This window comes from Phacochoerus africanus, chromosome 15 (assembly GCF_016906955.1).
Source record: "Phacochoerus africanus isolate WHEZ1 chromosome 15, ROS_Pafr_v1, whole genome shotgun sequence".
In the NCBI taxonomy this organism is placed as follows: Eukaryota; Metazoa; Chordata; class Mammalia; order Artiodactyla; family Suidae; genus Phacochoerus; species Phacochoerus africanus.
In genome coordinates this window covers 43,063,082-43,088,257 of record NC_062558.1, presented here as the reverse complement: position 1 = coordinate 43,088,257, position 25,176 = coordinate 43,063,082, and the positions used below count along the sequence as shown (strand labels likewise).

The following is a 25,176-nucleotide window of genomic DNA, read 5'->3' as shown; positions in this document are numbered from 1 at the left end:
TTAGCATTACCCACATTTGCATGATAGCAATGCATTGTGTTAGACCTCACTTCTAAGTCATTTGTGAAAGATGCTCCATAGGCATCAGAGTTCTTGGTCTCTGATAAGCAGCTAAATAGAATGGAAGGCAGACAAAGAGAACAGACTTGTGGTTGGGAAGGGGGAGCGGGGGAGGGATGGATTGGGCGTTTGGGATTAGCAGATGCAAACTATTATATAGGGTGGATAAACAACAAGGTCCCACTGTTTGGCAGAGGGAACTATATTCAGTATCCTGTGATAAACCATAATGGAGGATGTCCTCTGTGGCACAGTGGTTAAGGATCTAGTGTTGCTGCAGCTGTGGCACGGGTCACAACTGTGGAAGGGATTTGATCCCTGGACCAAGAACATGTTTGATTTATGCTGACCTGTCCCTGCCCTGGCCCTTGGCCAGTGAACATGCTGTGGGTGCAGCCAAAAAAAACCCCCCAAAAAACCAAAAAACAAAAAAACATAATAATGGAGTTCCTGTTGTGGCTCAGTGGTTTGCAAATCCGACTAGGAACCATGAGGTTGCGGGTTTGATCCCTGGCCTTGCTCAGTGGGTTAAGGATCTGGCGTTGCTGTGAGCTGTGGTGTAGGTTGCAGACACGGCTCGGATCCTGCATTGCTGTGGCTCTGGCATAGGCCGGTGGCCACAGCTCCGATTAGACCCCTAGCCTGGGAACTTCCATATGCCGTGGGAGCGGCCCAAGAAATGGAAAAAAGATAAACAAACAAACAAACAAACAAAAAACCATAATGGAAAAGAATATTATTGAAAAAGAATATGTATATATATGTATATTATATATATACACACACATTAGTTAACTGAATCACTTTGCAGTACAGCAGAAATTAACAAACCATAAATCAAATATACTTCAATAAAAGGTGATTTCATTTAATATGTTAATGATGTAAATATCCCATAGTAATAAAATATGTAGCAATAAGCATTCAAAATATTAGCTCTTTACCATAGAAGCAACCTATCCAATGACAGATAAGCAGATAAAGAAGGTGTGGTATGTGTGTACACACACATACAATAAAATACTACTCAGCCATAAAAAATTATGAAATTATGCCACTTGCAGCAACATGGATGGACTTAGAGGTTATCATATTAAGTGAGGTAGGTCAGACAGAGAAAGACATATACATGATATCACTTATATGTGCAATCTAAAAATATGATACAAATGAACTTATTTACAAAACAGAAACATACGAGCATAGAAAGCAAACTTATGGTTACCACATGGGAAAGGGAAGGGACGGATAAATTAGGGATCTGGGATTAATAGATACACACTAATACATATATAAAATAGATAAACAACAAGGTCTTAATGTGTAGTACAGGGAACTATGTTCTATATCATATAATAAGCTATAATGGAAAAGAATATGAAAAAGAATTCATATATATAACTGAATCACTTTGCTGTAACCTGGAAAGTAACACAACATAAAGCAACTATCCTTCAATAAAAAAATTAAAAATTTTTTAAAAATAGAAAGGAAGGAAACTGGGCTTAGGCACATGGAGAGGGACCTCAAATCCTGGCTCCATCATTCTTAGCTCTGAATTTAGTTCTTCTCAGCCTTGGTTTCCTCATCTGTAAAATGGAAATTGCAACACCTACCACATAATGTCTCTGCAGGATAAGGTAGGTGAACTAATGGTCAGAACTCAACAATGGGCATTATTCTCTTCCACTGGCTCTGTTCCAACACCCCCAGCCTCACCTTCGTGATATCTTTTTCCCTGAGCTTCTGCTACAAAGAGTCTGGGAACAAGGTCCCAGTTTGAAGTCTGTACCTCGTTTGAAATCCAGCAGGAACCAGCGATAGCAGAAGTAAAAGTGAGTGTAGTCCCCATTCTGATGCATCAACTCAAAGAGCTCTGAGTCCAGGATCTGTCAGAGGAAGGAAATTGGAAAAAGGCTGGACCAGAGGGAACAGCTGAATAAACGATGCTATAAGCCCCATACTGGACACCATACAGTCCTTAACAACCAGGTGGAGTTTAAAAATAATGCAAACAGGAAATCAACCTAGCTTAACCTAACCCAGTCATTTCTCTAAAAAAGATATGCAACTAGCCAATAAGCACATGAAAGATGCTTACCATCATTAGTAATTAGGAAAATGCAGATCAAAACCATGATGAAATACCATTTCACATGCACTAGGATGGCTATAATAAAATGACAGACAACAAAATGTTGACGAGGATGTAGAGAAATTGGAACCCTCCTACACTACTGGTGGGAATGTGAACTGGTGCAGCTGTAATTCCATTCCTGGGCATATCCTCAAGAGAAACAAAAACCTAGGTCCAAAAAAAAAAAAAAAACTCGTGCATGAATGTGCACAACAGCTATTATTCATGATAGCCCCAAAGTGGAAATGACCCAAATGTCCATTGAAGGATGAATGAATAAACAAAATGTGGTCTATACACACAATGGAATATTTGGCAATAAAAAGGAATGATGTAGTGATACATGCTACAACATGGATGGGCCTTGAAAACATTATGCTAAAGTGAAAAAAGCCAGACCCAAAAAGCCACGTATTGTGTGACTCCATTTATATGAAATGTCCAATATAGATACATCTACAGAGACAGAAAGTAGGTTAGTGGTTTCAGGAGGGCTGGGGAGAGGGACTGACAAATGGGTATGGATTTTCTTTTGGGGGTTATAAAAATGTTCTGAAATCAAATGGTGGTGATGGTTTCACCACTGTGAATATTCTAAAATCCAGTGAATTGCACATTTTAAAAGGGTGAATTTTATGGTATGTGAATTATATTTCTGTAACACTGTGTGTGTGAAATATACCAAAACATTACAGGCATATCTTGTTTTATTGCACTTTGAAGATACTCAATTTTTTTACAAATTGAAGGTTTGTGGCAACTCTCCGTCAAGCAAGTCTACTACTGACATTTTCCTAACTGCATTTACTCACTTTGTGCCTATGTCATATTTTGGTAATTTTCTCAATATTTCAAAATTTATTATTATTATACTTATTGTGCTGATCTGTGATCACTGATCTTTGATGTCCCTACTACAATTCACTGAAAGCTCAGACAAGGGTTAACATTTTTAGCAATAAAGTATTTTTTAATTAAGACATAACAGATTGTTTTTTAGACATAATGCTATTGCACACTTAAAAAACTACAATTAATGTAAATATAATTTTATATGCACTGGGAAACCTAAGAAATTCCTTTGACTTCCTTTATTGCAATATTTACTTAATTGCAGTGGTCTAGAACCAAAGCCCACAATACTTCCAAGGTCTGTCTGTACTTTGAGGAAAAGAATCAATACAACTCAAACATCTTTTTAAGGGCAAGGACCCTTGTTCATTGTTCATTGTTGTAGCCACAGAGCCTGGACCAAGTAAACGCTCAGTGGGAATGAGTCCAGTGGAGCTGAAATGACTTGTTAAAGTTGAGCTGAATTGAGTTTTCTGTTCAATTTAGAGGTTGAGTTGAATTGAGTTTTTTAGTTTAACTCAACTGGGTTGAGTTGGGTTGAAATGAATTAAGAAGGACTGAATTACTGAATCAACTTAAACTAGGCATGGCTGGTAAACTGACTTTCGGTCCACTGGGTTGAGCTAGAATAAACTGTATTACTGTGAGACCAGGTCATACCTGGATTAGTGACCTCATGTTGGCAAAGTGAGTGTCCATGGCACCTCCATGGGGGAAGTTCTGGTTCATCCTCTTCATGAGCTCTGTGAAGCAGCTGAAGGCGAGGGCCTCTAGGGAAAGAGTACAGGAAAAACAGTCATCTCTGCCACTGCCCAAAGAACTCGAGGTCTCAAACTGATGGTCCGAGGTCCCAAGCTGTTCACAAAGTACACGGGCAAATGAGAAACATAAGACAAATGTGAAACAGCAGAGTATCCATGTATACCATTCCAAGGAATGCTCTCCAATCTTTATCACACACTTTCTTCCTTAGAGATACTGAGATGTCTTCAGCAAATGCTCTGTTTTAAAGATCCCTACTTGCTATAAATAACAAGTTGACAATGTTTGGTCTGAAACTTTAAAAAAACATTCTTATTAAAATATAGTTGATTTATGGAGTTCCCGTCGTGGCTCAGTGGTTAATGAATCCGACTAGGAACCATGAGGTTGTGGGTTCAATCCCTGGCCTTGCTCAGTGGGTTAAGGATCCGGTGTTTCCATGAGCTGTGGTGTAGGTTACAGATGTGGCTTGGATCCCACGTTGCTGTGGCTCTGGCCTAGGCTGGCAGATACAGCTCTGATTAGATCCCTAGCCTGGGAACCTACATATGCCGCGAGAGCGGCCCTAGGAAAGACAAAAAGACAAAAAAAAAAGTTGATTTACAATGTGCACAAAATGACCTAAAACAGAATTTCTATATATAAAAGACTATATATATTTTTTTCACATTATGTATTCTTATTTTTACATTCTCTTTCATTATAGGTTATTATAAGAGTCCTGGTCCCAAGCTTAAAAAAAAAATCTACAGGGTTCATGAAATTCTCAAGTTTGAGAACCACTGTATTAAAATAACAATTGTTAATATCAGAAGCGTATTTGCAGGCCTTATGCAAAGAATGGTCAGATAACATTGGGAAATGCTGCTTAGTGAGCCACTACATATATTAAGAAAGACAACGCTCTGAGAAGTCCTGTAATTAAAAAATCTGTTTTATATTCTTCAACTCAGTGTTTAAAAATATTTATTTGAAAACAGTACCTCTTTTTCTCTTAACACCTAGTAACTTTGGGGAAAGTTATGGAAAGGTCTCTCAAGGCACAGTAGAATTTCATTCATTTTTTCTTAAAGACTTCATTTTCCAGAACTTCAGACTTACGGAAAAATTGAGAAAGTGTGTAGAGAGTTTCCACATATGCCACACCTAGTTTCCCTATTACTATATCTTCTATTATTATGGTACATTTGTTACAATTAATGGTGATACATAACTAACTCAAGTCCATAGGGTTTTTTTTTTTTTAATATTATGTCTTTTTTTTTTTTCCAAGAACTACAGGACACACAGTTGTCAGCTCTCCTCAGGTTTCTCTTGGCTATGGCAGTGTCTCAGCTCTTGCTTGTTTTTGATGAGCTTGACAGTTATGAAAAGCACTTATCAGGTATTCTATGGGATGCCTCTGTATTGGAATTTGTCTGATGTTTTCCTCATGATAAGACTGGGATTAGGTGGTATTGGGTGTAAGACCACACAGGGAGAGTTCCCATTGTGGCTCAGTGGGTTAAGAGCCTGACTAGTATCCATGAGGATGCAGGTTTGATACCTGGCCTCACTCAGTGGGTTAAGGATCTGGCATTGCCATGAGCTGCAGCATGTTACAGATGCAGCTCAGATCTGGTGTTGCTGTGGCTGTGGCTCAGGCTGGCAGCTGCAGCTCTGATTCGACCCTTAGCTTGGGGAGTTCCATATGCCACAGGCGCAGCCCTTAAAAAAAAAAAAAAAAAGACCACCTAGGGAATGTGCCATTTTAATCACACGCTATCAAGGGTCCATATTATCAATGTGATTTAGGGTGGGTGCTGACCTTGATCACCTGATTGAGGCAGTGTTTTCAGGTTTCTCCATTGTATGGTTCCTCTCACCTCTCACCCCCTTCTACACTGAAATTTTTGGAAAGAAGGCACTATGCTCAGCCCTGAGCAGGGCATTATACTCCTCATTTTTAAACAGCCTTATTGAGGTTTATATACCATAACATTCATGCTTTTAAATGTCTAATTCAGTGGTTTGGTTATATTCATGCTTGTGAGCCATCATCTCTAATTTCAGAACATCTTCATCACCCTTGGAAGGGGCCCTATAGACATCAGCAATCATCACCTCTTTCCCTCTCTGTGCACCACCTTGTACACCACCACCAAACCCTTTTCTGTCTCTAGATTTGCCTCTCTGGCAGCAATCTTTTTTTTTTTTTTTCCTTTTGAGGGCCGTACCCATGGCATATGGAAATTCCCAGGCTAGGGGTCGAATCAGAGCTACAGCTGCTAGCCACAAACACACCTACAGTAACGTGGGATCCAAGCTGTGTCTGCAAATCTACACCATAGCTCACAGCGTTGCCAGATCCCTGACCCGCTGAATGAGGCCAGGGATTGAACCCGTGTCCTCATGGGTATTAGTCAGGTTCGTTTCCCCTGAGCCACAGCAGGAACTCCTTCTGGTAGCAATCTTATCTTAATGTTGCTAAAACATACAGCTTCTCAAATGCTCTTGAAGCCAGTTCTCATATCTTACTGGTTTCCTCATTAACAAGCTGAATAAAACCTTTGTCATGTGTTCATGTTATTTGTATGAAAGAGTCTCATAATCTTCTAAAAATTATATCTGATCTGTTCTGAAGGTCATCCACTGAGATGTTTGAGGGGATTAACCCAACAGAGACAAATTAAATCAACCTGCCTGTACATCTTTTCCTGGTTCTGCATATCTTGAATCCTGGGTAGTCAGAACTTTTAACTTCTCTGAACTTCTAGTTCTTTTCTCTTTTTCTGCTGATATTATGTATTTGTTTTTATTTCTGGCATGTACACCTTCAATAAGATAGTCCAAATTGGCAGCAGCAATGACTGGGGATTTGTTCTTTATGGTCTATTTGGCAATCTCAGCTGGATGTATAATGAAGGCCTATTCACTGTTCAGTGAGAGATGACAGAGAATCCAATTTAGTAGTCTTTTTTTTTTTTTTTTTGGTTGTTCTTTTGTTAAATCTGTTGGTCTATCTGCAACCTCAAATCAATTAAGAGTTACATGCACACTGGAAGAAAAATAACTCTAAGTTTTTGTGTATCTCGTTTACTGCTTTTAGCAATGTTTTATAGTTTTGGTGTACAAATCTTGAACTTCTGTTAAACTTATTCTTAAGTATTTTATTCTTTTGGATTCTATTACAAATGGAATTGCTTTCCTAATTTCATTTTTAGATGGTTCATTGCAATTGTATAGAAATATAATTAACTTTTATGTAGGTCCTATATCTTGCAACCTTGCCAAACTTGTTTATTAGTTCTAATAGTTTTTGATTCCTTAAAATTTTCTATATGAAAAATCATGTCATCTGTGAATATAGATGGTTTTACTTCCTTTCCAATCTGGATGCTTTTATTTCTTTTTCTTCCCTAATTGTCCAGCCTAGGACATTTTGTGGCAAAAGTGGACATCCTTGTCTTACTCTTGACCTTAGGTGGGAAGTATTTAGTATTTCATCATTAAGTATGATGTTTGTTGTAGGTTTTTCCTTTTTTATGATTTTTATTTTTTTTCCATTATAGCTGGTTTACAGTGTTCTATCAATTTTCTACTGTACAGCATGGTGACCCAGTTACACCTACATGTATACACTCTTCTTTCTCACATTATCATGCTCCATCATAAGTGACCAGACATAGTTTCCAGTGCTACACAGCAGGATCTCAAGTTGTAGGTTTTTCACAGATGCTTTTTATCACGTTGAGGAAGTTCTCTTTTATTCCTAGCTTGCTGAATGTTTTTGTCATGAAAAGGCTGTTGAATTTCGTCAAATGACATCTCTTTGTCAACTGAAATGATCATGTAATTTTTGTCCTTTATCCTATGAATGTACTGAATTTCATCAGTTGATTTTCATACATTGAACCAGCCCTGCATTCCTGGGATAAACCCCTTTAGGTCATGATATATAATCCTTTTTGTATCCCGATGGACTCAGTTTGCTAGTGTTTTGTTGAGAATTTTTGCCTTTGATTTCATAAAGGATATTGGTCTGCAGTTTTCTTGTGATGTCTTTGTCTGGTATTGGTATCAGGGTACCAATGGGTCCACATAGGATGAGCTAGGAGGTGTTCGTTCCTCTTCTATATATCTTAGAAGAGTTTATGAAGAATTGGTGTTCATTCTTCTTTAACTTTTTGGTAGAATTCACCAGTGAATCCATCTGGGTCTGAGTTTTTTGTTGTTCTCATTCATGTTTATACAACCAGTAAAGTAAAAACCTAGATGGGTGTTGGGCACTTGGCAATAAATGTTGGTCACCATGGAATAAGAGAACTTTTTATTTCACTAGGAAATAAGGTGTTCACTAGACAAGTTTTCTGAGCATCTGTACTGACCCATTTCATGGAGTCACAAAGTGAGGTTAACCCCTCTTCTCTGTAGTGGGAAAAGAACTGCACCCATAGGCCTGAGGCAAGGAAGACACACTCACCATCATCCAGAATGACCAGCAGTGGAGCCAGAAGATCACACATACCCTGGACATAGCCAATCTCAATGTGCTGCCAGATGTAGCTACAAAAGAAACACAAGATGCCCGGTGATGGCCCTCACCATCTGCCTCTCCAACCCACTCCTCCTTTACCTACACCCCGATTTGGTCCCCCATCTTTCATTTGGACCAGTTTCTCAGCCTCCTGCCTGCATCTTCATCCCCGGTCTCACTCTCTTTCAATATCCTATGCTCAGTCACAAGGACACCCTTCCTAAAACTCAGCTCAAGGAGACCACTGCATGCTCAAAAACCTTCACAGCCTCCCCAGTGGATGACAGGACAATGTTCAAACTCCTTTACTGGGGGCGCGTGCTTCCGCCCAATCTGTCTTTACAGTCTCACACATCACTTCCTGGTACTCATTCCGCTCCAGCCACACTGAGGTATTTACCTTTGTACAAATGAATCATGCATTCACGCCTCTTTGCTTTTGTACTAGCAGTTCCCTCTGTCTGGAATTCCCATCTGCCCCTTAATAACAATAACTAACATTTACTGAGCATTTACTATATGCTCAGTCTACTATACATGTATTGCATCATTTAATTCTCAAAATATCATATGATAAAGTTACTATTATTATCCCATTTCACAGATAAAGAGAATGAGGCACAGAGATTTAAGTGACATGGACCAAGTCATTAATCTAATAATACATGGTAGATATAGGATTTGAACACAGATGTCCTCACTCCAGTGTATGTGCTCTTAACTTCAATGCCAAATGATTTCTTCAGTGTTTTCTCATTTTGCCATAATCCATCTTGAAGGTCACTACCTCTGTGAGGCCTTCCATGATTTCTCCTGGTTGCTATAAGTAGACAAAAGTCAGTCTATCCTTCCTTCTCCCCTAGCAATTTTTAATTTTAAGGTAGCATACTATATTAAAGTTAATGAACTTTCTGCAGAAGAATTCATAAATAATACACAAACAAATGGGGATGGCTGATTTGAAAAAATGTTATTTACAAAAGCAAATGGTGGACCAGATTTGGCCCGTGGGCTGAAGTAGTGGTTTGCAAACCCTGAGTTAGAGTAGCATGGAAGGAAGTCCAGGATGTACTGCCAAGTATAAAAATCAAGCTGTAGAAAAACAGTTTATAGCATAATTATACATAGGTAAATTTTTTTAAAAAATTAAAATGTGTGTATTCATACTATATTGTATAATATATTACATAGTATAACTATATTGTATGATATACTCATATACTATATAATTACATAGCATAATACATTAGGCATTAAATAATATTTAAATAAATATTAATATATTAACACACATGGATTCATATTATACTATATGTTATACAGTATAATATTATATGGTGTAATTATATACTATATATTTATATAATTAGGTAATATATGTTATATAGCATGATATTGTATATAACAGAGTATACCATCCATAAAGCATATGGCCTCAGAGAAGAGTCACTAAACCATTAGCAGCAGTTTCTTCTTCTCAGTGAGTGGCACCGATGACTGGATGTAAAAGGACAAGTTTCTCTTTACACTTTATGAACTTCTGATTTCTTTGGTTGATTTAGATTTTAATAAGCATGGGTTACTTTCATATTTTAAGAAATAAAATATTTAACATTTAATGAAAAGTAATAAGTAGCCCCATATCTTTGCTTAAAGAAATAAAGCACAGATTCCAGAGCCTAAGAGAAATAGGCTATGAGTTTCCATTCAGCCACTGCTCACCAGGGGTACCCTGAGCTAGGGATTACCCCTCTGAGCCTCCATTTCCTCACCGATAAAAGGGGAGGACACTTCCCTCACAGACTTGGTGTAAGGACCAAGTGAAATGATGTTAGTAAAGGGCTCAAGATAGTATCTCATATGCAGGAGGTGCTTAATAAATGTTCTCTACTACTATTGTTACTTGATTATTATATTATTGTCAGCATGGGCTGAAATAGGGTTTGAGGTGGGTATGATGCCAGCTGCAGAGAGTGGGATTATACTGGGCTCCCTATAGCCTGCACCTCTGCCATCCCCCACAATTCCCTACAGACCCACCCCGCGTCCCAGCCACCTGCACATGATGTTCCGTAGCTTCTCCAGGTTGGCAGGAGTGAAGTACCAGTAGTTGCGGTCACACCTCTGCACGTCCTTCTCAATGCGGTGCAGGTTCACTGTGTACAGGTCCAGCAGCTCCGGCTATGGACCCCCAGGAGGGGAGGAAAAGAAAAATTACACCCCAGCTTCTCACAGGGGTTGTCTTCCAGTGACTCCTTCTGCTCCTAGCCTTCTCCTGCCATCACTGAAAAAAACTTCCTTTATCTAGACCAGTCAGGTACTTGCCTTTTTGTTGCTATTTCCTGAGAAAGCCTCTTTCACTCTGTACAATGAAAGTTCTCTTCATTTTTTCCTCTATAAAACAAATAATCCTATGAGGTGTACAGAATTATTATCCCCATTTTATAGATGAAGAAACTAAGGGAGAGTTATAACTGTGGCTGGAAATGCATCCTTCCCCAGTGAAAACTGGATAAGAATAGAAGAATTGAACACAAGTCCAGTTCTGACAATCTGCCTTGACCCGACAATCTTGACGAAATGGTTCAATGATATGGCAAGAAAAATAAGAAACCCTGAAAGGCCAAAAATTCATTCAGAAAGGCAAGAAAATACCAAAGCTGGCTTTTGCCTTGAGGAAAGCTGGCAATCAGGGAAAATTTAGGCTTGGGTTTCATGGTTTTATGGCTTCCCTCAAGGTAAGAGATCCAAGACACCTTCTTGCATTAAGGCAGGACTTCCACAAAGCCACACCCCCAGTAAAAGAAAAGTAGGAGGAGTTCCCGTCATGGTGCAGTGGTTAACGAATCCGACTAGGAACCATGAGGTTGCGGGTTCGGTCCCTGCCCTTGCTCAGTGGGTTAACGATCCGGCGTTGCCGTGAGCTGGGGTGTAGGTTGCAGACGCGGCTCGGATCCCGCATTGCTGTGGCTCTGGTGTAGGCCGGGGGCTACAGCTCCAATTCAACCCCTGGCCTGGGAACCTCCATATGCCGCGGGAGCGGCCCAAGAAATAGCAACAACAACAACAACAACAACAATAACAACAACAACAAAAGGACAAAAAAAAAAAAAAAGAAAAGTAGGAAAAAAATGATGCCAACATCCTGGGGTCTCAAGGACAACTGCCTTTCTTAAACATAGGTGCTAAGTTAAGGTAATAAGATAGCTCCCCTGAATAATTAACAGCCTCAAATCAGGCTTATAACTTACACATAACCCAAATTCTTACTACTTTGCTGGTCTGAGAGAACAGAGAATTTAGTTAAATCAACTCAGGTTCCCTGGGGGTACAAGGAAGAAGAAAAAACATTCTCTTGATGAATCTACCTTTCACCTAGGCCTCAAATATTGCAGCAGATAAAGTTCTAATAAATATAAGCTCATGTTCAAAAATCACAAAACACTCAGAGAAAAAAGGCACTGTGAGTGACAGCCAGTATAAACTCCGGAGAGGAGAACCAGATCTGCAAGGGCTTCAGGTATTAGAATGATCAGGAATAGAATGTAAAATAGGTGTGTTTGACCCTTTTAAAGAAAAATTTTAAAAGAGAGTAAAAATGAGTAGAGGAGTTCCCATCGTGGTACAGTGGAAATGAATCTGACTAGGAACCATGAGGTTGTGGGTTCAATCCCTGGCCTTGCTCAGTGGGATCCGGCATTGCCGAGAGCTGTGGTGTAGTTTGCAGACACAGCTCGGATTTGGCATTGCTGTGGCTGTGGTGTAGGCTGGCAGCTGTAGCCCCGATTTGACCCCTAGCCTGGGAACCTCCATATGCTGTGGGTGCGGCCCTAAAAAAGACAAAATAAATAAATAAATAAATAAAATAAAAATGAGTAGAGAGTAAAAGGACTATAAAAATAATCAAGTAAGTCATTTTATGGCAGGTTTGAAAACAAGCTAAATAAAACTAAAAAGCATATTGAAAAGTCACTAGAGACATGTGACAGAAAATTAGACACTACTGAAGAAAGTATTGGTGAGTTGAAAATAGTTCTAAAGAAACTATCCAGGATTCAGCAGAGAAGGATGAAGAGGTAACAAAATGAAAGAGAAGTAATACATATGAAGAACAATATGAGAATGCTGAACAAACATTTAATCAGACCTACAGAAGGAGATGAAATATTGGGAAGTAGCAACAGTCAAATGAACAACAGATGAGAATTTTGCAGTACTAAATACATTAATTTTCAGATGCATAAATCCCCACAAACCGCTAACCTGAAAATAGAAAAAGAAGCACACACCTAGGGAGTTCCCGTTGTGGCTCCGTTGTTAATGAACCCGACTAGTATCCATGGGGATGTGGGTTCGATCCCTAGGCCTTGCTCAACCGGTTAAGGATCCAGCATTGCCATGAGCTGTGGTGCAGGTCACAGACGTGGCTCGGATCCCGTGCTGCTGTGGCTGTTGCTGGCAGCTATAACTCCAATTTGACCTCTAGCCTGGGAATCTCCATATGCCACAAGTGCAGCCCTAAAAAGACAAAACACACACATACACACACACACACACACACACACACACACACACACACACACACACACAAGAAAGGCACTCCTAGACACCTATGACGCATAATACCAAAAAGAGAAACTTAGAATCAGCCAAAGAGAAAAGCAGATTATCTTTAAAGAAATGACAATGAGATAGATGCCTGATTTCTCAACAGCAGCAATGGGATGCAGAAAACAGTAGAATCATATCTTCAAAATACAGTGAGAAAGTAACTGCAATCTAGGGTTGCTTATTTGGTGAAAATATCTTTCAAGAATGAGGGCAAAATGAAGGCCTTTCAAGACAGACACAGAATAGAGGGTCCCTTCATGGCTCAGTGGTTAACGAACCTGACTAGGATCCATGAGGATGTGGGTTCAATCTCTGGCCCCGCTCAGTGGGTCAAGGATCCAGCAATGTCGTCAGCTGTGGTGTAGGTTGAAGAGGTGGCTTGGATCTGGCGTTGCTGTGGCACAGGCTGGCAGCTACAGCTCCAATTCGACCCCTAGCCTGAGAACTTCCATATGCTGTGGGTATTGCCTAAAAAGCAAAAAAAAAAAAAAAAAAAAAAAAATCCCCCCCCCCCCCCGCCGCCAAAAAAAAGACACAAAGCAAGAGAGACATTGCTAAAGGGAACTCTAAAGAATGCAGTTCATACAAAACGACAGCTACCTCAGACTAAAGGCTTGAGATATAGGAAGGAATGAAAAACAAAAAGAGTGAAATCTAATTTAGTATGTGCTCCCCCCCAACAAATGTAAACTAAGAAAGAGAAAGACATGAGATACAGGAAATAGAAGAGAAGCAAATGTAACCTTGAGACAATGATGAAGAAAGACCTAGAATGACAGCTATCCATCAGGTACCATGGACTGGGGAAGGCCAGAGGCTTTTGAAGAGAATTCTTTAGACATACAAAATGAATAGAAAACCTCACGTGTCTGATTGCTTCAGAAAAGATTCAGAAAACTGGCAGAGTTGTGGAGGGCTGAATTAACAATATATATATGTAACAACGTATATGAATAAAAAGAAAACAGACAGAAATGAAAACACATCTGGAAAAACAATTTTTTTTACAGGAAAGAACAAACATATACAGGTTGCTGCATGCCTTATTTTGCTATAATAATGCAAACACCAAACAGTCATTTAACTACAATTATTATAACTATGGTGGATAGTTGGGGATTGGAATGGTTTCACTTGTGTGGTGAGGGTGTGGAGGTGGGGAAAGAATAGGACTAAATCCTCATCCTCCATGTGGGGAGGCAAAAGAGAATGTCTATAACTGGGAAAAAAAAAAAAGCCAAGAAAAGATCAAGAAGTAGCAATATAAGTAGGTTATTTACCGACATGGGAGTAAACATCAAATAATTTGGGCAGAATAGGTAACTACGACTGCTTCTAGGGGAAGCTGTTTAGGAAGAGGTGGGGCAGACAGTTTCTGGTTTTTGGATCCAGCCTTGTCTGTTTGACTCTTTGTGATAGAAATAATAAGTTCTTTAAACGAAAATGGATGTACGGGGCCTGGCTCAGAAAGTCTCCCTTTCAGTTGATGTCCTCTGCTCTGGGCTTTTTGGCAAGAAGGTAAATGCCAATGTTTGAAGGATACTGTACAACAATGGGAGGAAAAAGTATGTATACATGTATGTGTAACTTGGTCCCCGTGCTGTACAGTGGGAAATAACTAAATAAATAATTAAAAAAAAATAAAGATACTGGACCTGAGTTTAAACAAGATGTCACCATCAGGGTTGCTATTGATCACTTTGGGCCAAGCTCAGAGGACTTGACTCGCTAGTTCTGAAAACAACTCAAGGAGGAAACTAAATAGATGGAGAAACTGAGGCTCGAAAAGATAAAGGGATGTGCCTCAGCTGGGATTTGAACCCTGTACTGTTTGACTACAAAGCTTTGGTTTTTTTTCTTTTGTTTGTTTGTCTTGGGTTTTTGTGGCTGTGCCCCCAGCATATGATAGTTCCTTAGCCAGTGATCAAACCAGTGCCAGAGCAGTGACCTTGAGCCACAGCAATGATAACACCAGATCCTTAACCTAATGCACCAAATTCTTATCCAGGGAACTCCAAACCTGTGTTCTTAAGTATTATATTATCTTCTCTCCCAAAAGGGTTTCTACAGTGAACCCTCTGTGATGAGGAACAGGCAATGAACCAGAGGTCCTTCTGGATAACTGAGGCTTGTGGGACACTCCCACCCTCTCCCCGCCACAGCAGAAAATGGAGTGGAGGAGAACTCTGGTGACTTACAGAGTAGGTGACACCACTGGAAGACACAGGGGACGCCTCGTTGTTGGCAGAAGTGGTCACAGCCAGGGAAGCCAGGGCAGGGAAGAGACTTTCCATCTCAGGCTCCTCTGAGAGGTTGTCCTCACTGTCCACCTGGTTATGTTTTTCCACCTCGCTGCCCCTCCAGCCCTCCATCACAGTGCCCTCCTTTTCGGGCAGAGCCACGTCCATGCTGCCAGTGACAGACATGAACTCGTCCATGCTCTCATTGGTCATGAGGTCACTCTCCAGGCTGTCCTGCACGGCCAGCTCCTCACGGGGGACCTCATCCCGGGAAGTGGTGGCCTCACTGCTCTGCCCATCATCCATACTGCTGTCCCTGGGTCGAAGCACCAGGGGGGCATTGCGCTGGGCGTCCATAACACTGTCTTCTGTGCTCAGGCTGGGTTCCGAATGCTCTGAGAGACCCGAGGAGAAGTTGTGGGAGGAAGGATGGCCAGAGTCTGGGGAACAGGTGCCATTCACCACATTCCCATTGGGGATCTTGGGCTGTTTCTCTTCCAACCTGCCTTCTGCCTCTACCTGCTCAACTTCGTCCACAGACTCAAAGACCTGCAGACAAGGTGTACAAAGACAAATGGACCAGGGTGTCTGTTGTGTCTATTTCCAGCAGTAACCTAAATATCCGCCTATAGGGGATGGGCTCAAATATGGAATATGCATGCAGTGGAATACTACACAGTTGGTAAAAAGAGTGAGGCAGAACAAGGTGTAATACATGTCTCCCATTTGCAAAAAATTAAAAAGTGCTCACCAACTATACTTCAATAAAATTTAAAAAATAAAAACATTTTAAATTAAGAAAATTTAAAAGTGTTCTATATGCACACATAGGCACAGAATAATTCAGAAAGAAACAAGAGAGCATTGCAGTTGACCCTGAGGATGGAGTATTAGCGAACTGAAGTGAGAGAAGACTATCTTTCACCATACAAAATTATGTGCATATAATTTTTTAAAGTAAAAAATTAGTTAACAACACAAGAAACAGGCTAAAAAGGCCTCCAAGTGGTTGACTATTATGGACAGACTTTCAAAATTACTTAGATGTGTATGAAATATTATGGAAAAGTCTCCAGGGTACATATACAACATTTATTTGTGGTTCTTTGCGTCTGCAGTCGTATCCTATCAAAGACAGACTGTATGAGATCACATCCCAAGGTCACTTGAAATATTTCTTCTCTGTGGCTATGTCACCAACTAGCTTTACTGTTAATTTCATGTGTTTCAGGCTTTAAAAAATTTATTTTTGATTGAATTGCTTTCAATAATGCAAAAAACTTACCTAACTCTGAAGTCAAAACTAGAAAATGAAATATATTCAGGGAAATGTATTTTCTTTCCTTGTGCCCTTCTCCCCCCACTTAGGTAACCATTTCCCCATTAGTTTATGGGTTATCCTTCCATCATTTTGGAAAATAGATGCAGATATATGCATATTACTGTTTCCTCTGTTTATGCAAAAGGTGCCATGCTATGAACATTTTTCCACTTGGTTTTCTTTAATATTGAGTGAGAATGAGTTAATTTTTTTCATTGAGTGAAATGGAAGATTGGTGAACACCCCCTCTGAGAGCATTTATTTAGAAAATTTAAAAGACTACTAAATATTGCAACATACTATTTACATACCGTCTACATATTCCTATGTACGTAAAGGCATACAGAAGGGTCTGGAAGGATGCACAGGAAACTGATGATAGCAATGTTATTTCTAGCCAGGGCATATGAGGGTTAGTGATGGTCAAAGCCAGATTTAGTTTTCTCTGTCATATTTTATTTTTTAATAGGTAAAAGAGATTCACGTATTATTTATGTAATACATGTAAACATCAACTTTTTTTGGCTACACCCATAGCACATGGAAGTTCCCAGGCCACGGGTGGAACCTGTACAACAGCAGCAACCCAAGCTGCTGCAGTGACAACGGCAGATCTTTAACCCGTTGCACCACAAGAAAACTCCTAAAACTTCAATTTTTAATGCTAGTATAAAAAACTAAAACAAATAAACCACAAGTGACCTGTAGATGAGGGACTTCCAATCCCATTACTCCAGGTTGGAGGGAAGAGGGTTGGGGGAAGGGGTGGGGCCTCCAGAAGGTCACCTGTGTGCTGCTGCTGGAGTCGCTTTGCAGGCGGATGTTCTGGCGGCCTGAACTGCAGCTCTGGGAGGACTGAGAGAAAAAGAGGCAGGAGAGAGTGTGGGTGAGGCTGCAGCCAGGCTCAGAGTACCCGAGCTGAGCTCAGGAGGGACTGCTGGGCTGGGAGTCCTCTCTCAGGGCCTCAGCTTCCTATCTGCTAAATAAAAGTGGTGTCATGGGGCTCAATCCTTGCTCCCTGAAGCCTCCTCAAGGCTATACCAGCCACTGGGCCTCCACATCCCATCCCTGCAACCAGAGAACCCTGTCTTTAACTGCTCTGCACTTGAGGCTTTCAGCTAATATTTTAGTTCAACTCAAAGGACTGGTTGTATGAATGCCTATTTTCTGCTCCCTCCCTGTATACAAGTTTTTTGCCCTATAATTTCTAATTGCTGTCTCACCTACTTTAGCCAATAGGATTTTAGTGAACTCAAAAAGGCAGACACTTAAAAAAATTCCTGTGCATTTCTGCTTTCTTTCTTTAGAAGCTGCTTTCACTACAAGGACATGGCCAGGCTAGCCTGCTGGAGGATGAGGCATGAGGAGCAGGGCTGAGCCACCCCAGACATGAGAGAGACCAACAAAGATCAACAAACCTTTTAGCTGAGGTTTTGGGAATTGATGACATCACTGGTGAAGGGAAATGACTTTTCTCGATTCCTGATTTGGGCTGCTAAACTAGAGATTCTATGAGGACAGTACGTCTGACCTGGTCACTGAACATTCCTGACATTCTGGGACATTCCGGACAGTACCTGGCACAAAGCAGTACTCAACAAGGATGTGTTGAATAAATGAAAGTCTAACACCATGCTAGGCGTTTCACACACCCTATCTCATTGCAGTTGCATACAAATCTTGCCTATACATATGATCATTCCCATTTCATAGATGAAGAAACTGAAGCCCAGAAGTGAAGGTGGCTTGTCTGAGCCCCAGAGCTAAGAAATGAAGGGGCTGGAGTTTGGAGTCAGATCTGACACCAAAGTCACTTTCCTCCCAAAAGCCAGGGCTGAGACTGTCTCAAAGCCCCAGATGCCCAGCCCTCACCACTTCTACAACAGTCCGACGGAGCAGATCCTGGCCTTTGTGGCTCCAGCTCCCCAAGTGGGGCCGCCCATCACCTCATTGCTGATGGTGGAGTCCCGGTGCATCATCCGGTGCAGGTGGCTGTCCAGGCTGGCCCCCGATGAGCATTTGGCCAGGGCAGCCGCGTGGGACTCCCGCTCCCGCTGCCGCACGATTGCCTCGCAGCCCAGCCACTCGGACATGGTCTGTGCATAGCAGGCATGAATCTGCTCATCCACCTGCCAGGGCAGATGCAAGGTCACCTGGAGTTCTGGGGCCCCAGGGGAGAACCAACCCAACCTGTAAAAGGATGGCTCCAACCTGGGACCCTGAGCACTGGGAATGCCCACCCAACATTTATCCACTAGCCTGAGCACCTACCATGTGACTACTAAAACACTTAAGATTCCATGTGTGCTATGGAAGACATTATAGTACTAGCTGAAGGTTAGTAATTATAGTGTAGCATTAGATCAGTGGAACAGAATAAAACATCTAGAAATAGACACCACACTAATATGCCCCACTGATATTTTTCCTTCTTCACTTTTTTTTTTTTTTTTAACAGCTGCACCTATGGCATATGGAAGTTCCCAGGCCAGGGGTCGAATTGGAGCTGCAGCCACGGCAACACCAGATCCAAGCTACATCTGTGACTAATGCCACAGCTTGTGGCAATGCCAGATCCTTAACCCACTGAGCAAAGCAGGGATCAAACCCGAATCCTTGAGTATACTATGTCAGGTTGCTAACCCGCTAAGCCACAACAGGAACTCCTTCTTCACTTTTTTTTTGAGGTAGAGTTGATTCACAAAACTATATAAGTTTCAGGTGTACAACACAGTGGTTCACAATTTTTAAAGGTTATACTCCACTTACAGTTATTATAAAACATTGGCTATATTCTCTGTGCTGTACAATATATCCTTGCAGCTCATTTATTTTACACATAGTAGTTTGTACCTCTTAATCTCCTACCTCTATCTTCCCTCCCCCTTCCCTCTCCCCACTGGTAACTGCCAGTTTGATTTCTGTATCTGTGAGTGTGCTTCTTTTTTGTTATACTCACTAGTTTCTTTTCATTTTTTTTCTTTCTTTTGTTTTTTTTAATGGCCACACCTGCAACATATGGAAGTTCCCAGTTCAGGGGTTCAATCGGAGCTGCAGCTGCAGCTTATGCCACAGCCATGGCAACACTGGATTTGAGCCACATCCAACCTATGCCGCAGCTTGGGGCAATGCCAGATCCTTAATCCACTGAGCAAGGCCAGGAATCAAACCTGCATCCTCACAGAAACAACGCCAGGTCCTTAACCTGCTAAGCCACTGAGGGAACTCCTGCTTTGTTTTAGATTCCACATATAAGTAATATTATACAGTACTGGTCTTTTTCTATCTGACTTATTTCACTAAACATAATACCCTCCAAGTCCAAGTTGCTGCAAATGTGTGCCCAAATGACTTTTGACAAACATGCAGAAGCAATTCAATGGAGGAAGGACAGCCTTTCAACAAATGGAACTGGAACAACTGGACATCTACAGGGAAAAAAACCCCAAACAAACCTTGACTTAAATGACACACCATATCCAAAAATGAACTCAAAATGGATCATGGACATTTTAGGGGATAAAACAGGAGAAAGTCTTCAGGATTTAGGGCTAGGCAAAAAGTTATTAGACTTGACACTAGAAGTACAAACCATCAAAGGCAAAAGTGATACACTGAACCTTGTTTAAAAATTTATTCTGAAAAAAGACCCTGTTAAAAAGACAAAAAGACAAGGTACAGACTGGCAGAAAATATTTACAAATGACATACCTGACAAAGAATATTTAGAGCACAAAAATAACTCCCAAACTCAATAGTCAAACAAATGAAACAATTCAATGAGAAAATGAACAGAAGCCATGATCTGACACTGCTCCAAAGATACACAGATGGCAAGTGAGCACATGAAAAGATGTTCAATATCACTAGTCATTTGGGAAATGTAAATTAAAACAACAGAGAGGTACCATATACACACCCATCTGACTGGCTAACATAAAAAATAGTGACAGGGAGTTCCCGTCGTGGCGCAGTGGTTAACGAATCCGACTAGGAACCATGAGGTTGCGGGTTCGGTCCCTGCCCTTGCTCACTGGGTTAACGATCCGGCGTTGCCGTGAGCTGTGGTGTAGGTTGCAGACGCAGCTCGGATCCCGCGTTGCTGTGGCTCTGGCGTAGGCCGGTGGCTACAGCTCTGATTGGACCCCTAGCCTGGGAACCTCCATATGCCGAGGGAGCGGCCCAAGAAATAGCAAAAATACCAAAAAAAAAAAAAATAGTGACAACACTAAACCCTGGTGAGGATGCAGGTGTGGGTTACTCCTATGATAAAACGGTACAGCCACTAAAGAAGTTTGGTGTTTTCTTATAAAACAGTGTGAATCACCATGGGACCCAGCAACTGCACTTGCACATTTATCCCAGAGAAATGATGTTATGCTCACATGGAAACATATATATGAAAGTTTACTGCAGTTTTATTTGTAATCACCAAAAACCTGGAAACAACCTGCCTATCCATTAATAGGGGGAGAGTTAACTGTGGCGCACCCACACCAAGGAACGTGATTCAGTCATAAAAAGAATCAACTACTGTTAAACACAGCAACTTGGATGAATTGCTAGAGATTTACACTGAGTGGAAAAAGTCAATCCCCCAAAGTTATATATTTTATGATTCCATTTCTACAACATTCTTTTTCATTTTCTTTTTAGGGTCACACCCGCGGCATAAGGAAATGGCTAGGCTAGGGGTCAAGTCAGAGCTGCATCTTCTGGCCTACACCACAGCCACAGCAACACTGGATCTGAGCTGCATCTGTGACCTAGGCCGCAGCTTGTGGCAACTCCAGATTTTTAACCACTGAGCAAGGCCAGGGATCAAATCCACATCTTCATGGACAAAGTTGGGTTCTTAACCCAATGAGCCACAAGGGTAACTCCTCATTTCTACAACATTCTTGAAATGACAAAATTACAGAAATGGAGAAGAGATCAGTGGTTGCCAGGGGTTAGGGATGGGAGTAAGTGGGAAAGAGGTGGGTGTGGCTATAAAAGGACTTGAGGACCTTCATTGCACTGGAAATAGTCACAGTGTTCACTGTGGTGGTGATACACAAACCCACATCTGATAAAATTATGGAGAACTGGCGTTCCTGTCATGGTTCAGTGGTAACAAACCTGACTAGTATCCATGAGAACATGGGTTTGATCCCTGGCCTTGCTCAGTGGGTTAAAGTATCCAGAATTGCCATGAGCTGCGGTGTAGGTCACAGATGTGGCTCAGATCCCACATTGCTGCAGGTGTGGCGTAGGCCAGCAGCTACAGCTCTGACTTGACCCCTAGCCTGGGAACATCCATTTGTTATGAGTATGGCCCTAAAAAGGCAAAAAAAAAAATTTGTGGAGAACTAAACAGGCACATAGGTTAGTACAAATAAAATGGGAAGTCTGATTGATATGTAAGTATTTGTGTGTGTGTACATATATATGAATATATTGTAGAGTACTCAGAATATACTCAATATTTTATAATAACTACAAATGGAAAGTCTATAAAAACTTGAAATCACTATGCTGTACACCTGAAACTAATATAATACTGTAAGTCAACTTTATTTCAATTAAAAATACACACATATTTACTATAAACAAAAAGAAAAAAGAAAGGGAATAAAATATGGACTTTAAAAATAAAGATTGAGGAGTTCCTATTGTGGCTCAGTGGGTTAAGAACCCAACACAGTGTCTATGAGGATGAGGGTTTGATTGCTGGCCTCGCTCTGTGGGTTAAGGATCCAGCACTGCTACAAGCTGTGGTTTAGGTCACAGATGCGGTGGGTTATCTGGCATTGCTGCGGCTGTGACATAGGTCAACGGCTACAGCTCTGATTAGACCCCAAGCCTGGAAACTTCCATATGCTGTGGGTACAGCCATAAAAAAATTTAAAAATAAAAATAAAGATCAATATATTACCAGTATATCCATGTCAATGTCAATACCCTGGTTGTGATGTTATATTACAGTTTTGCATAAGTTACCATTGGGGGAAACTGGGTAAAGGATACATGAGATGTCTCTGCATTATTTCTGAAAAGTACATGGGAATCTATCATTAGCTCAAAATAAAAAGTTCATTAAAAATGACATCTAGGGAGTTCCCGTCATGGCTCAGCAGAAGCAAATCTGACTAGCATCCATGAGGACACAGGTTCTATCCCTGGCCTTGCTCAGTGGGTTAAGGATCCAGCGTTACCATGAGCTGTGGTGTAGGTCGCAGACACGGCTTGGATATAGGCAGTGGCTACAGCTCCGATGCCACCCCTAGCCTGGGAACTTCCATATGCCGAAGGTGCGACCCTAAAAAAGAAAAAAAAAATGACATCTGGCTTGTGTTGTATTGGACAGTGCTTCCCTCGAGCTTTCTGGCTCCTCCATATTTCTCTGACCCTCACCTTGGTCCACCAAGGGATCCGAACACCCCCAGCCCTACAGTACCTGGCTCCTTTTTGTTTCCACAGACCCCACCGCCCATCAGGGGTAACCAACCTCCTTCCTTTCTGTTTCTGTCATCCCAAACTGGTAGTGGCCCAGGAGAAAGGGCCACACGGCTTTGCGGATCTCCGGCTGGATGCCCCCATAGTAGATGAGACGCAGCAGCTCCTGCTCCTCATAACTCTGTGGTTGGTGGAGGAAGCAAAGGGTTTGATCAACAGAAAACCAGGAGATGGGCTCTGTGACCCAGCAAATCCTGCTTCTCAGACCAAGCCCTCAGGGATCACGCTGTAAACAAGCAAGGCCATGGGGACCCGGATATCCACTGTGGCATTGTCTGAAAAAGCAAAACCCCAGGACCCCCCACCTGCTCACCAATGGGGGAGCTCTGTATCCCTACATGGGGATACCACCTGCAGTGTAAAAAGGGTGGGAGGTGCATTTATGAGAAGCTACACAAAAAGATCAATCTGAATTGTTAAGTGGAAAAAAGTAAGATCCAGAATAGGTTGAGGGTGAACCCACCTTTGAAAAAAAAAAAATAAATTCAAAAGGCCAGAATATAATGAATTAACATTTCTACTTAATTTTCTTTTGGCTAGGCCTGCAGCATATAAAAATTTCTGTCCTGGGATTGAACCCAAGCTATAGCAGTGACAATGCCAAGTCCTTGACTACTAGGTCACCAGGGAACTTCCACTTCTACTTAATTTTTAGTCAGTTTTGTATACTGGACTTTTTTGGGAAATATTATCTCAGAGTTATTGATCTTGATGCAGCACTAAGAAAATTGTTATAGGGGAAATTAAACCCAAAAGGAATCATTTTCAGCTGGTACTTCATACACTAATAACTTTGATACATACTAGGATGTCTTCAGCACCTGTATTGTGGAATAGATTTTTTCTCTTTCTTTTTTGAAATTCATTTTTAGGCAAAGGCTTTTCAGACACAATTTGTCAAGCAGTTGAGCTGGGAGACCAGCAGGTCATGTGTGTGTGTGTGTGTGTGTGTGTGTGTGTGTATGCATAGAGTACTCATGACTGCAGGAAGGGTGCTCTGAAGGTCACTAGGGTCCTATTTCCCCTGCCTCTTTACTTCGCATTTGAAAATTAAAAGCATATTTTATATCCTAACACTAGTCTTAAATATACCCAACCACAATGGCAAAACCAGCCATTTTGTTCCTCTTGGGAATTTTAATTTATATGGTATAGAAGGTCTTGTCAACACTGTTTAAAAATCAGAGCACTAGGTATTCCCTTGTAGCACAGTGGGTTAAGGACCCAGAGTGGGCACTGTAGTATCCTGGATCATGGCTGTGGTGTAGGTTTCACCCCTGGCCTGGGAACTCCCACATGCTGCAGGCATAGCCAAGAAAAAAATTAGAGAACTACTTGGTGCTGAGGCTGCGAGCACTTTATCAAAAGTCCATGTCCTTTTCTCCTGGAGTCCACTGCTGGACTCTATCTCCCAGCTTCCCTGGCACATAGGTGTGGCCACATGACTGGGTTCTAGCCAATGGGATGTGAGAGGAAGTGACACAATCCATTTTCAGGCCAGGGCTTTGAAGATGCTGGTGTACTCCCTTCACATTCTCCATTTCCCCTCTGCTGGCTGGAAGCAGATGACCTTGAGGTTCAGGAGGATGGTGGGGCCACAAGACTGAAAGACCCCTGAACCTCTAGAGGGAGGAGAGATGCCCACTCACCAGGAATGCATACCCAGGACTGTTAAGTGAGCAATACACCTCTATGGTGTCCAGCAAGTAAAACAGCAGGGACTATGTGTTACTGCAGCTCAGTGCACCCTGACACAATGATGCAACCAAGCAGGTTGTGAAAGGGTTGCAGGAGCATTAGATGAAAAAGATTCACTTTTGACTATTTCTTGTTTCAACCAATTTGTCCTTGGAGTAGTGCCTCCCAAATCAGAGAGATCACTAGGGGCATTTGGGGAACTTACAGAAATACAAATTCTTGGGCCTCACTCTTAGAGATGCTCAATCAGTAAAGCTGGAGTGAAGTCTGAAAGTCTATAAATCTCCTGATTTCCTCAGGAAATGTGCACTTTTGCAAACTGCTATGGATTATGAACAGTCTAACCTTTTGAGAAAGTAAGCTGGTATATCTATTCAAGTTTAAAATGGACATCAATCAGTTTTATTTCTAGGAATCTACCCTCAAAAGAGAACTAGTACCAAAAGGTATATGCTTATAAAGATATTGACTGTAGTATTGT

General features: G+C 41.3%; 1 protein-coding gene across 6 annotated transcripts in view; it reads right to left on the bottom strand.

The window, feature by feature from the left end:
* Window positions 1-25,176, bottom strand: part of SGSM1 (small G protein signaling modulator 1) — a 91,891-nt gene that overhangs the window by 5,490 nt on the left and 61,225 nt on the right. For 5 of the 6 annotated variants that reach the window (XM_047760514.1, XM_047760517.1, XM_047760515.1 and 2 more), the window contains 8 exons: window positions 22,990-23,118; window positions 18,446-18,628; window positions 17,286-17,354; window positions 15,137-15,727; window positions 10,384-10,508; window positions 8,274-8,356; window positions 3,710-3,819; window positions 1,853-1,949 (listed from right to left, as the gene is read on the bottom strand). In XM_047760514.1, the coding sequence (XP_047616470.1) occupies window positions 1,853-1,949; window positions 3,710-3,819; window positions 8,274-8,356; window positions 10,384-10,508; window positions 15,137-15,727; window positions 17,286-17,354; window positions 18,446-18,628; window positions 22,990-23,118 (1,387 nt within the window). Of the gene's footprint in view, window positions 1-1,518; window positions 1,650-1,852; window positions 1,950-3,709; window positions 3,820-8,273; window positions 8,357-10,383; window positions 10,509-15,136; window positions 15,728-17,285; window positions 17,355-18,445; window positions 18,629-22,989; window positions 23,119-25,176 lie in introns of those variants that run through there. The other variant, XM_047760520.1, reaches the window with a different exon arrangement.